Source organism: Heterodontus francisci, chromosome 38 (genome assembly GCF_036365525.1).
Source record: "Heterodontus francisci isolate sHetFra1 chromosome 38, sHetFra1.hap1, whole genome shotgun sequence".
Classification (NCBI taxonomy): Eukaryota; Metazoa; Chordata; class Chondrichthyes; order Heterodontiformes; family Heterodontidae; genus Heterodontus; species Heterodontus francisci.
Window position 1 is genome coordinate 23,194,647 of NC_090408.1, and position 13,415 is coordinate 23,208,061.

General features: G+C 39.5%; 1 protein-coding gene across 14 annotated transcripts in view; it reads left to right on the forward strand.

Moving 5' to 3' along the window:
• LOC137352421 (protein unc-13 homolog C-like) overlaps positions 1-13,415 on the forward strand; it is a 612,014-nt gene that overhangs the window by 432,270 nt on the left and 166,329 nt on the right. For all 14 annotated transcript variants that reach the window (XM_068017812.1, XM_068017814.1, XM_068017821.1 and 11 more), the window contains one exon: positions 11,499-11,632. In XM_068017812.1, coding sequence (XP_067873913.1) covers positions 11,499-11,632 — 134 coding nt within the window. The remainder of the gene's footprint in view (positions 1-11,498; positions 11,633-13,415) is intronic.

The window sequence follows — 13,415 nt, forward strand, 5'->3', positions numbered from 1 at the left end:
TCTTTCAGAGAGCTGGTGTGGACATGATGGGCCGAATGGCCTCCTTCTGTGCTGTAACAATTCTGCGATTCTGTGAACGGATGTCCGTATTGGGGCTCGGGTGCTGGCGGCCTTTTAAAACATGGTGCCAGCATTTCCTTTCGCGGTGACAATGCAGACGCTGCCTAAGTGCCCGCCTCTGACTGCTGAGTGGTCAGCCATCCGGCCTGCCGGCCATTAATTGGCGGCTGGTGCAAGATTCCAATGGAAACAGGAGTCGAAGTGGGAGGGCTTTGCCACCTGCTTCCGGTTCCACCTTTCCTTTCCCGCTTTGTCCCGTAAAATCCCAGCCATTATTTTTCCTGTCTAATATATCCCCAAAAAATGCTCCAAAATTCATGCATTATATTGTTTTGGTGTTTCAAATCTAACAATAAATACTTTTATATTTATCATGAAATCTCCACTTTGTTAATACTTATACATTACTGGATAGGAAGTAGGAAGGGAGTGGAGTTCACAAACAGCAAATGTTAGTATATTGTGATTCGTCAGTCTTACTGTCTATCATAAAAAGATTGAGTCATAGGCAGAGAGGTACCCTGGTAGTTATATACATCGATGCATCATGAGAGCTGTAGTCTGTTGTATTGCTGAGTCCCTGCAGCTGGTAGTGATGGCTTGGGAAAGTATCATGAAGTCAGGTCTTGGGCCTCTCAGAGAGGGATGTACTTCTAAACACCCAAAATGCTGGTGTATAGGTAGGTTTATGCACTTTCTTGTCAGTTAACACTTTTTTTGTATCTTAACATTGTTACAAACCTTAAATTTCCCACCTTAGGGAAGGATTAGTGGCTAAAAGGAGTTTCTAAAATATATTTGGAGCAACTTGATTAATTTGTTTCTTTCGGTTGGTGTATTTTGCTGACTGCTCATTGTTGTCTTTATTTTTTTTTAAAGTTCATATGCCCACTTCTGATTTGCATGTTCCTGACTTGCTTGATTGTGATTAGTTTTGTGAATCTGAAATTAGGTTCAGTCAGGTGTATGTGTGAAACACATCTTTCAGATCAAGTGTGATACCTGAGATAGTGACACATGAGGGACAACACTAGATAGATAGATACATACATACATACTCGGATGTTTGTTTCAAGAACTAATCCATTGATATAAAGCTTTTAGAAAATTGCCACTTATTCCAAATCGTTATCGCGTACCTTTGGTTCCTACACAAACTAAAATGCTGTGTTACTGGAAATATAAACATACACATAAATATACATAAACATACAATGATGCAATATTGGCAGTTATACTTCCCCAGGTTGACTTGTCTTCCACTCATTCATGTTTCTCAGTTTAGGTCACTTAAAAATGTTCAAAGTTCTTCTGCTGTGCCTGAAACTGCCAACCAAAGTTGAAGTGTTGATGGTAGCCTCTTAGTTCTTTCCTGGCTCCATCTTCATGATGCCTGCCCTTTCTCAGGTCCTCTCAGCCGAGTAGGGGTGGGCACAGGCCCAAGGACCCAGTTTCCCTCAGTGCTGCTGGAAATAAGCACCCATCTGCCTACTCAATGCAAAGTGAGGCAGGAGCCACTGTTAACTCACTTCCATCTCATTTGAATGCTTCTGCCTGTTGTCAGTTCCTGAGCACAAAGGAAAGAAATTGAACCCCTAACATGAGCAACTGTCATTTTGTTATTAATTTTTTCCAGCTGTCACATGCACATGTGCTGCAAGTTAATTCAAATAGGATCATAGGATCAGGAGCAAGTCATTTAGCCCCTTGTACTTATTTGACCATTCAATCAGATCAAGGCTGAACTGCAACCTAACTCCATATACTTACCTTTGCCCCATATCCCTTTGGATAGCAAATATCTATCGACCTCAAATTTAAAATTAAGAATTGATCAAGCATCAGTTGCTGTTTGTGAAAGAGTTCCAAACTTCTACTGCCCTTTGTGTATAGAAGTGTTTCCTAATTTCACTCCCAAATGGTCTGGCACTAATCTTTAGACTATGTCCCCGCGTCCTAGACTCCCCAACCAGCAGAAATAGTTTCTCTCTACTCTTATCTGTTCCCCTTAATAGCTTGAAAATTTCGATCAAATCAGCCCTTAACTTTCTAGGTTCGAGGGAATACAACCCTAGTTTGTGTAATCTCACCTTGTAATTTAACCCTTGGAGTCCAGGTATCATGTTGATGATCTGTGTACACTCCCTCCCAGGCCAATATATCCTACCTAAGGTGCGGTACCCAGAACTGCTCATAGTGCTCCAGGTGTGGTCGAACCAGCGCTTTGTATAACTGAAGCATGACTTCTATTGTATTCTAGTCCTCTAGATATAAAGGCAAGCATTCCATTAACCTTTCTGATTTTTTGTTCTGTGCCTGTTCATGAAATTTTAATGACCTGGACCCCAAGTTTCTTTATACCTCCACTGTTGCTCGATTTTCACCATTTAGAAAACACCCTGTTCTATCATGTTTAGTACAAAGTGGATGACCTCACATTTGCCTATATCGAATAAGCAAAACTGTGGCAAATGGATTTTATTTCATCTATTAATGTCTCTTTGTAATTTTATGTTTCCATCTACACTGCTTACAATGCCACCTATCTTTGTGTCATTGGTAAATTTGGATAGGTTGCTTTCTATCCCATCATCTAAGTTGTCAATAAATACAGCGAATAGTTGAGGCCCCAACACAGATCCTTGCGGACACCACTGGTCACATGCTGCCAATTAGAGTACCTGCCTATTGTCCCTACTCTCTCTCTCCTGCCGCTCAGCCAATTTCCGAACCAGGTCAATAATTTGCCTTCAATTTCATGAGCTTTGGCATTAGCTGGCAGTCTGTTATGAAGGATTTTATCCTTCCAGAAGTCCATATAAATAATACCCAGAGACATTCCCCGTTCACTACTTTAGTCATCTCTCCAAAAAAACTCAATCAGATTTGTCAGGCTTGACCTACCTCGACAAATCCATGCTGGCTGTCTCTGATCAGCTGAAAAATGTCAAGATGTTCAGTCATCCTATCCTTGATTATAATCTCCAGTAATTTCCTGACAACAGATATTAGGCTAACTGGTCTATAATTCCTTGGTTTCCCTCTGTCACCTTTCCTAAATAGTGGAGTGACATGTGCAATTTTACGATCTAAAGGATTCCTGAATAACTAATATAAAGCAGTAATGTTATAAATAGTGAAATAAAGGATAACTATTTGTATGGATTCAGTTGCCAAGCTTAGGAAAATAGGTGGCGCTGATTACCAAAATGATTATAATTTGGAGCCTTTGACAGATTAAATGAGGACATGGTAGAATCAGAGCTGTCATAGGTCAATTGCTGGAAAATTATCATTAGAACACAGGAACAGATACAGCCACCTTTTAGAGTAAAAGCTCACAAGAATCATAAATTCACAGAGTTGTACTTTAGATGATTGAGGTATTAGCTGCATTTAGCTTCTTGGTATGTGGGTTTCTGTTAACTGATAATTTTTTTTCATGCAAAATCATTATTGTTTGATTGTCAGTAAAAAGCAAGTTCCAGGAAAAAGTAACATTCACTAATGTCCAAAAAAAGTGAGGAGACTGTAATTCTAATAAATCATGGTCTGGAGCGCCTGCTCGACTTGTTCATTTTTTGGCACAATTCCCCCAATATCGACCTAACTGGCACTAAAGATCACAGAATTTTAAGTGCAGATTACAACCCCCACAACTCAGGTTTCTGCTATCTTTTACACTAGTTTTAAATACATCATGCTGGAAGCAGGCTCCACCCACAATGCTGGCCTTGCCCCCAGGGTGACTTAATTGCCATTGGGAGTTACTATTAATTGCATTCCTTTGTGGGTATTGTTGTGTGATTGTCTTTAAGAGTAATGTACCTTTAAGATCTTAGTATGCTAATGAACTGAGTACCAGGATGCAGTCATGTGACTACATGCGAGTCTCACTCTGCTACTGTAACACCAAGAGGCAAATCCTGTAATAGTTAGCTCTGTACTGTATATATTAGTTAGCTGTTTAATAAACCTGTTTGAGATGCTCAAACAACCTGAACTCCACGCATCTCATTTATGTTACATCAGACAACATATAAAAAAAAGCTTCTCATTGCATGGTGGCAGCTGTGCTGAGAATAAAAAAAATCCAAGTTTGAAGACCACAGGAAAACAGCTCTTAAAAACTACCTCCCTACAGCTGGAAGAGAGAAAGTTAAAGAAAAATACTGGCCCAAACAGGGAAGGAAGAAAACACTTACCTAAAGCTGTAGAAGACAGAGCTGAATGGCAGGCTGCAAGGAAATTGGGTGAGTCATTCTGCCAACGGACGAGGGATGCTGCTTTCAAAAAAGCTTTGAAGTCCTTCAGCAGATCAATTTTTTTTTGAGGAGGCTTTAAACTTTTTTTTATTCGTTCCTGGGACGTGGGCATCGCTGGCAGCATCAGCATTTATTGCCCATCCTAATTGCCCTTGAGAAGGTGCTGGTGAGCAGCCTGGAGTTTAGAAGAGTAAGAGGTGACCTGATTGTTACATCTAAGATCCTGAGGGGTCTTGACAGGGTGGATGTGGAAAGGATGTTTCCCCTTGTGGGAGAATCTAGAACTAGTGGTCACTGTTTAAAAATAAGGGGTCGCCCAATCAGATAGATACAGAACATCAGTCATTGACATCTTGTGGACCAGCCAATCACAAACATGGCCTTCACCCATCCTTCATTAGCACAGGGCTGTACCGCCTATCCTTCGTGGAAAAGGATTGTGCAGAAAAACACCTTTGACCACCAATCCATCAGACAGTGGTCTGCACGGAATGTCCTCAAGGAAAAGGAGATGGTGGATCCTGCCGGATGGTTCCCCGAGCAGACTGCCAAAGTCATTTTGCAGAATGCCTCATCACCCGAACTTTCAAACAAGCACCAAGACGTAGTTTGGCTGGTGGTGATTAGGACCCTCCCTGTCATATCATATAGTCTAAGGATACGGGGTAAACCTTTCAGGACTGAGATGAGGAGAAATTACTTCACCCAGAGAGGGGTGAGCCTGTGGAATTTGCTACCACAGAAAGCAGTTGAGGCCAAAACATTGTATGTTTTCAAGAAGGAGTTAGATATAGCTCTTGGGGTGAAAGGGATCAAAGGATATGTGGGGGGTTGTGGGGGTGGGGGGGAAGTGGGAACAGGTTACTGAGTTGGATGATAAGCCATGATCATAATGAATGGCGGAGCAGGCTCAAAGGGCTGAATGGCCTACTCTTGCTCCTATTTTCTATGTTTAAGACAGAGATGAGGAGAAATTTCCTCTGAGGGTCATGAGTCTTTGGAATTCTCTTCCTCAAAAGGTGGTGGAAGCAGAGTCTTTGAATATTTTTAAGGCAGAGGTAGATAGATTCTTGATAAGCAAGGGGGTGGAAGGTTATCGAGGTAGGTGGAAATGTGGAGTAATCAGTTCAGCCTTGAACTTATTGAATGGTGGAGCAGGCTCGAAGGGCCGAGTGACCTACTCCTGCTCCTAATTCGTATGTTCGTGTGTTTGTATGTTCTTGAATTGCTGCAGTCCTTGTGACCTAGATACAACCACAGTGCTCTTAGATAGGGAGTTCCAGGATTTTGACCCAGTGACAGTGAAGGAATGGTGATATTAAGCTGGAATTTTTGGTCAAAGTGACACTAATATTATGTTTTGAATGGTTTTGAATTTTAAAAATAAATTCGAAGATACAGACGACTGCGTACCCCAAGCTAATGAGAAAATAGTTTTGTATATTCTTTCAAAATCATTTAAATAATTTAAAATCCAGTTAATCACACTGACACTGTGATTTAAGATACTTATTTTTTGTGATACACCTATTTTCAACAGTATTAATCAACTTTACCAAGTTACCACTCTTAAATATATCAAGGAATATTTTTAAAGCAATTTTCTTTTCAAATTATGCTTTAACATGCTACCTGATTGAATGCTTTGAACCAGCGCAGCAAAATGCAAATGAATTTGGGCAGAAACTTGCTGGAAAAAAAACAAGCACTTTTAAAAATGGACACAATTTTTTGCCCAAAGCAGGAACTCTGTCCCCATACTTTTATAATTTTTCAAATTCCTTTTTCGGACTGGAGCCAATTATGTGACTTTTTAATTGAGGATAAATTGAAGTTCATTAATTTACTACATATTTCCACAATTAATTTATTTTTATATTTTTGTAGATGCAATACATCTTAGGATCTTTGATACAAATTCATGCAAAGGATAAGTAATGTTAATTGGGTATATCCCATTTCTCTGCAGTATGTATAGCAAATGATAATCCATCCTTATATCCCAGGAGACAATATTTACCTCTGTTGATGCCAGAACAGTATTGCTGTGGTAGTCTTAAAATTGATTCAAACAAAGAGCCTCCTGATGAACTGAGTTCAGTTCCAGATGTACTGTTCTTGAGATAAAAAATTAGCCAATGCACCAGATTGTAAGTCCAGTAGGGAACTATCAGACTGCTAAAAAAACGGTTTCCTGCCTTCCATGTTATTAGCTGAGATCAACAAATTACTATAACACGTGTTTAATATGACACTATTCTCCTAAATGCTGGGAGGGTGGAGGCAGGTCAAAGACAGGAAGAACCTGAAATATATGTGTTCAGTATTTAACTTGCAAATTTCAGATACCATCAGAAGACATGCAGAGCTGTAATGAGCTTCAAGCTATCCTCATGTATCCACAATACATTTTATGGCTCTCAATTCCTATTCAAAATTTATGTCTAAGATCATGTCAGAATACTTCCCAAGTGGTTGTGCTGTGGAAATCTTGTCGGCAATCTGATACCAGTGTCGTGAAATGCACACTCTAGTGTTTTGACATATTTAGAATTCTTTCCCATTACTTCAGTAGGGTTAAGGATATGCTCAGTTCAAGGTAACATGCAGCAATAATACCTTGGGTAAGTCCATCTATAAGCAAAGCCTTACAAAATGGGTCCCGAAGTATGGGCGGTATTTTTGAAGACTCCATGCCACCAATTGCACACAATGGATGACTTGTTGAACAATTGTGCATTGCCTGAGATCTTATGATAAATTTCCCCACCAGTGGTGCAGATCATCAAAAAATTCTGCACACGTCTTTTGAAAACTACTGAGTGGCAGCAGTTTTAACTTTGGAAATTGGGAGAGGTGTATAACTGACAGCCGATCCAGTATCACCTGTTTTACATGATCACCAAAAGTTGAAATTACTTCCCGTTATTTCAAAGCCCCCTTCCACCAGAATTACCTTTGCAGTAGCCCACAGTGCAAGAATGCATCCAGATAGGTTCCAGTCTTTTAATTATAAATGCATAGGATTATTTAAGCTTAAAAATGAATGTAATTTTGTTTTTGATCCCACCATTAAAATATTACGTCAGTGAACTAAAGGCTGATATGTGGTTTGTAATGTTAAAATAGAAATTAAAATACATTTCTATATCTTTCTCACTCTTACAGCAACAGTTTAAAATATACTCATTGGAATTGCATATTTCATATTCAAATCACACATGTTCTCTTTATGTCTGATATAATTCAGATAACACTTAATATATTTTTAATACTTGAACTAAATATTAATTTAATGTTGGGCTATGTTTCAATCTGTCATTTGAACTGTAGTCTGTAAGAACATGGTCATTCAAAGTTGTTAGAACAGTTAGTATCCATGTAATCTGTCAAAAATAAAATGCAAGACTTGTATTTACATGATCAGAATTTTTCTGCGTGATTTGTCTGCGATGTTACACATGCACTAACCCTAAATCTCAAGTATGCAAACCATTGCTGCAAAAACTCATTTGGTTCAAGAAGTTGCAGGAGGAACTGTCAATTTCACATGAAGGTGATGGATGGCTCAGCTGTACTCCTGTGTGACTTGTTATGAATGATTTTTTTTCCAAATGCATATTGGTCATAGCAAATTAATTACACTTCAGTACTCCCAAACTTTCCCTCAGGAATAGTTAATAATGAGGTTACAGTTCAAGAAATTTTAGGTCAATTTATGCAAGTTACATTTATGTTGCATTCGGAGCTGGTACATAATAGTTGCCTTGTTTTGGTAGCTGACAACATTTTTTTAAAGCACCACAAATAATGATGCACTTAGTACCATTTAAAAAACTAAATTTGTCAAAATATATGTACTGCATTTTTAATCACATTATTTATTTTTAGCTTCACTAGAATAATGTTAGCAGCCAATATGCATATATCGTTTGTGAAATATGTAAGTGCTGATTTTAATATGAGTAGTGTTGATAATGGGACTTGCTTCCTTTAGAAATGCAATTTCTTTCAGAGGCGGATTCTTGATTATCAGAGGATACTAAAAGCTCTTCGCGGGGTTGATGTTCCTGTACATCATGCCAAACAGGTTCAGAACTGATGCTATCCTACCTGAATGGTTATTTTCTAATAGCACAATATGGGCCAGGTCATTTGCATAATTCTCCAGAGATCCAGGTGGAGGGAGCACACTAGTGATGGGTACAGAAAATTGTGTGGGTGTGAAATTTTAGAGGGATGGGCACAAAAAAATCTGAAAGTCTTTAGAAAGGCTCAGAAGACATCTCAACTCACAAGCAGTGTTTACACAAGCTGGAGAGGCAAGGGATTAATTAATGATCGCCAAACACTAGGGATTATGGAACCCTATGCAAGCTTGAAGCAGGGGCAGCCAGGCTCTGCCTCCGGTTGTGCCAGCCCTATGATTTATACTGGCAGGAGGGGTCATTATAGCAAATGGCACTGCCCTGTACTTGGCTGTCTGCTGGTCTTGGACCCTGTGAAGACACTGCCCTCAGCCATTGCTAGGTAGGTGCAGCAAAACTGACAAATATGGTTGGTGGAATTTTGGTAGATTCAACCAATCAGGCTTTGCTTCCAGATGATCACGGCAGTATTCCTTCCCTCGTGTACTAACCCTTAAAGCATGTCACATTATATTTGTGGTATTTCTGAAGAGCCATCCAACATAACAGTTAATTGAACCTTCACATATATGTGTGCCATTGGACCTTCTGTCACCAGCTACATTGAGAATTAGAACCTCCGCCTGTACTAATCAGTTTCCCAAGTGAGGTTTGGTCACTTCTGTCTGCAGATGCAGGTGTGCAAGTAATGGCAAGTTGGCACAAATTCTGGTCATGCAACCAGACCTGCCTGGCGTCCATGTGGTACTTCTTCCCAACATCTCAGATAGGGGAATTTCGATTGGGAAACCCATTATTGTGGGTATAGACGATACAGGCAAAAAAATTAAACAGTTAGCACAACAGCTCAGGAGAAAATAAGTACCTGGAGAAAATAACATTTTTAAAAAGTAGTAAAACAGGCTAGACGTGGCCTCAAACCTGCTGCAAGAAATTTCCTTGTCCATACTTCCTTGTACTGCTCAGCACAAAGCAAGCCTGGGTATGATAAGTGTAAAAAGACAAAAAGAAATGGGAGATGTCTAAAAGATGCTGTACATTACAAAATGTGTTATTTACATATTTTAATTAAGCTCTCCTGTGTTTTAAGCAGGAGCTTCCTCCACCCAGCACCCCTTGCAGAATAGTCTATCATAAGGGATGGAGACTTGTTATTCTGCATTTCCACTAATTCTTCCTCTCTGGACTAGAACACATGGGGCACTTCAGCATGTTTTATATGTTAAATCCTTTGTGACAATTCAAATGTAAAATGTTTTAATAGAAAGTAAATTGAAGAATTGTAATGCCAATGAAATGAAAACTAAAAAGATGACAGTCACAAAAGTCCACTTTACATAGATAACTAAAATAACAATGGTCTTTACAAAGAGTAATAAAATGATGAGAATAGCTAACAGAAAGAAGGTAGTGGTAACTTTAATATTCCATTATTTATGGCTGCCATTACTGCTGGTTGTAGTTCTTGTAACTTATCAAATTTCACGGTAAATGTTGATCATGCCAAGTAAATGACACAGGATTTTAATAGCATGGCCTTGCAAACGTTCACTTATGACTGCAGGGCTGCAGGTTCAAATTCCCAGGCTGGTTGATGCTCAACTCTGATTCCCCTCATGTGATGAATTTCACCATTGAACAGCTATTAGGTAGAATTATAGCAGAACATTCCACCTTGGGGAGGGAAAGGCTGACACTTCTCTGCTGTGCTACAGGCACAACACTTTGCCATGGATCAATCAAGGTATGTGCAAGGGCACTGCCTGACCCTTGCATAGGAAACAAAAACAGCTTCCAAATTTCAATGTTTTGTAAAATACACCACTAATGGAGGATTTCTCACTTGGTTTTCTTGCAGATTGTGCATTATGTAAATATTTAACAATGTGATTATTCAAATATGCATCATGTTTTGCTTGTTCAGATGATGATAGAACAAATACATCAAAAATGGGCTATACAAAAGGAGAGTAAAGAGGCAAAAAGGGTTTTAAGAAGCAAATTTGGATTTTTTTTTTAACTATACCGAAACAAAACTAGGGCCACTGAGTTCACCTACTGTTCAACTGCAGCATCTGAATATGGATTTTGCTCAGGTGCTGTCCCCTTTTCCCCTCCCAGTAGGTCCTTTTCCCTGAGTCACTAGCAGTCATTTATGTGATGCTGGCACTAGGAATCTGGCCCCCATGAATTTACTGCTCTCCCAGCAAGTTTGGATTGATACGGTCAGAGCAACATTTACTTATTCCAACGAGCTTACCTTGTATAATGAGACACGGTCAGCTGAGTCGGACACCGTTATGGAGCCCATGATGGCTCATGGTGCTGAGGGTGGAAACACATTGTTGGCCCTTTTGAGTATTTTGAACTTTGGAAGCAGTTCAGAGAAGGTTTACTAGACTAATACCTAGACTGGGCAGTTGTCTTATGAGGAAAGGTTGGACAGGCTAGGCTTATAGCCACTGGAGTTTAGAAGAGTAAGGGGCGACTTGATTGAAACACATAAGATTTTGAGGGATCTTGACAGGGTGGATGTGGAAAGGATGTTTCCTCTTGGGGGAGAATCTAGAACTAGGGGTCACTGTTTAAAAATAAGAGGTCGCCCATTTAAGACAGAGATGAGGAGAAATTTTTCCTCTCAGAGGGCCGTGAGTCTTTGGAACTCTCTTCCTCAAAAGGCAGTGGAAGCAGAGTCTTTGAATATTTTTAAGGCAGAGGTAGATAGATTCTTGATAAGCAAGAGGGTGAAAGGTTATTGGGGATAGGCGGGTATCTGGTGTTGAGGTTACAATCAGATCAGCCATGATCTTATTGGATGGCAGAGCAGGCTCGAGGGGCCGAGTGGCCTCCTAAATAACCAATATTTCACCTTTTTACCTGTTTGCTGTCTTATCTTGACTATTCTGTACTGTGTGGTTTTGAGCTGCTTAATATAGTTTCAACATTAGCTATTAACATGAATTAGTTTTGTTTCTCCAATATTACATTTTGCTTTTAAACTAATGAGGAATTTTTACCTTGACAGAGTAAAAAACAAGAGATTCCTCGTGAGGAGCAGGGGCCCAGCATCAAAAACTTAGATTTCTGGCCTAAACTCATTACTTTGATGGTTTCTTGTGTAGATGAGGATAAGACAGCCTATACTCCTGTCCTGAACCAGTAAGTAAAGTCATAGTTTAAGTTACACCTCAGATACACATTCCTGTGCTAAATGGGAAAACGATTTTGAAGCCAGACATCATAATTTATTAAAGAGAGTTTCCTGGCCAGCAAGCCACAAATTTACTCTGGCAGTTACTGTTGGTTTATTGCCACAAATTTTTGCTGTTGTGGATAAAATTACAACTGCACTTTTTGTACTCCAAATAGTAAATTTATAATCAACTCTTAAGGTGATTTTGTCACAACAACTTAATCTACTTTGGCTTGATAAATTTATCTCATTGGGATATCTGTGTCACAGGCTGTCAATTACAAAGTACACAAATCTTTCAGCAGAAAATTTGTGGGATGCAGCACATCACTCACAATTGTACTATTACATAAATCCTGTTGTTTTATTTTAAGTAGAGAACTGTATGCAGTATATGATTTCAATCAAAATACATTGTTTTTATTAGTTGTAAATGACTCCAAGTATGAGTGAGCGAGCAATCAGATTACTAGTGGCCTTCGAGAAATCTCGGCAACTAACTTCTGTTAGTTGGAAAAGTTTATGTTAATTTGCCTTAGCTCCAAAATTACCCCACGGGATATTTGTTATACTCCAGAAAGCTTGTTGTTGAAGGATTTTGCTGGAGTCAATCTTTACTCAGTCTTGCATTTATTTTACAAAGTAAAAAGATTACAAACCTGCAGCTCCTCACTCAAACCTTCACCCAGTTTCAGTAAGTGTCGCCTTATGTATACTCAAGTATACCCTAATTAAGACCCTCCAACTGTTTATGATTAAACACAATTAACAGATTCCCTTTTTCTTTAAATAAAACTTCAAAGTTTAACATATACAAACATTTCAAAACAAATCAAAATAAATTCCATATTCTCTACAAAGTATTACATTGCGAGACGCCCCCTCCTTTAGAACCCCTAACAATTTCTCTGTACAAGCATTTCTTTTAGTAAAACAAACAGATAGTTGATGACTTGCATGTACCCATTTAATTTTGGAGATTTCCTTTCTATCCAGCATTTGTTTAAATCCAACGAAATCAATCCTGTAACCTTCTCTCGCTCACACTTTTTACAGCATGTACATTATTCCACAAGGAACGATTGTCTACTTAACATTCAATGGGTATCTTATCTTCAATACACCCTTTGTACAGAATCCCACCTAATATATTTGACAAATAGCACTCCATATCCACTGCTTCCACAAGAGCCGGTGTTTCCGCAGCTAAAGTAGTTTAACAACCCTTTTTATTTTCTTAGCTTCCCAAGCTATAAGACTACAGGCTGAATTTTATGAGTGTGCCACGATTCACGGCAGGGCCTCATTTAAATAGAGGGGGTGGAGCGACTGCCCCGATGACATAAGGGGTGGCCGACGTGTCCCCAGCAATGGCGTCCAGCGCCACTGTGCAGGCGCCGGCGCCATTTTTAAAGGGCTGTAAGCCCTTCAGTAGCCTTTTAAAATGTAAAGGTCCCGATCTCCGGGATGCAACAATACAGTGTCATGTCAAATAGAAATCACTTCTTCCACCTCCCCAATAAGTAAATTAAACATTAATCGCACTCTTCCCCCATAATAAACCTTTAATAGTATTACGAACTTCCCCCCCCTCCACCAAAATTTGTTCCCTCTGACCCTCAACCACTACCCACCATCCCATTAGCCAGTAACGATTGTTTACCCTGCTCCTCCACCTCTCCCACCCTGAAAATTCTATGGCTCCCCCCTCCCCACCAGGTTCTCGCCCGGAACTCCACGCGGAGTTCC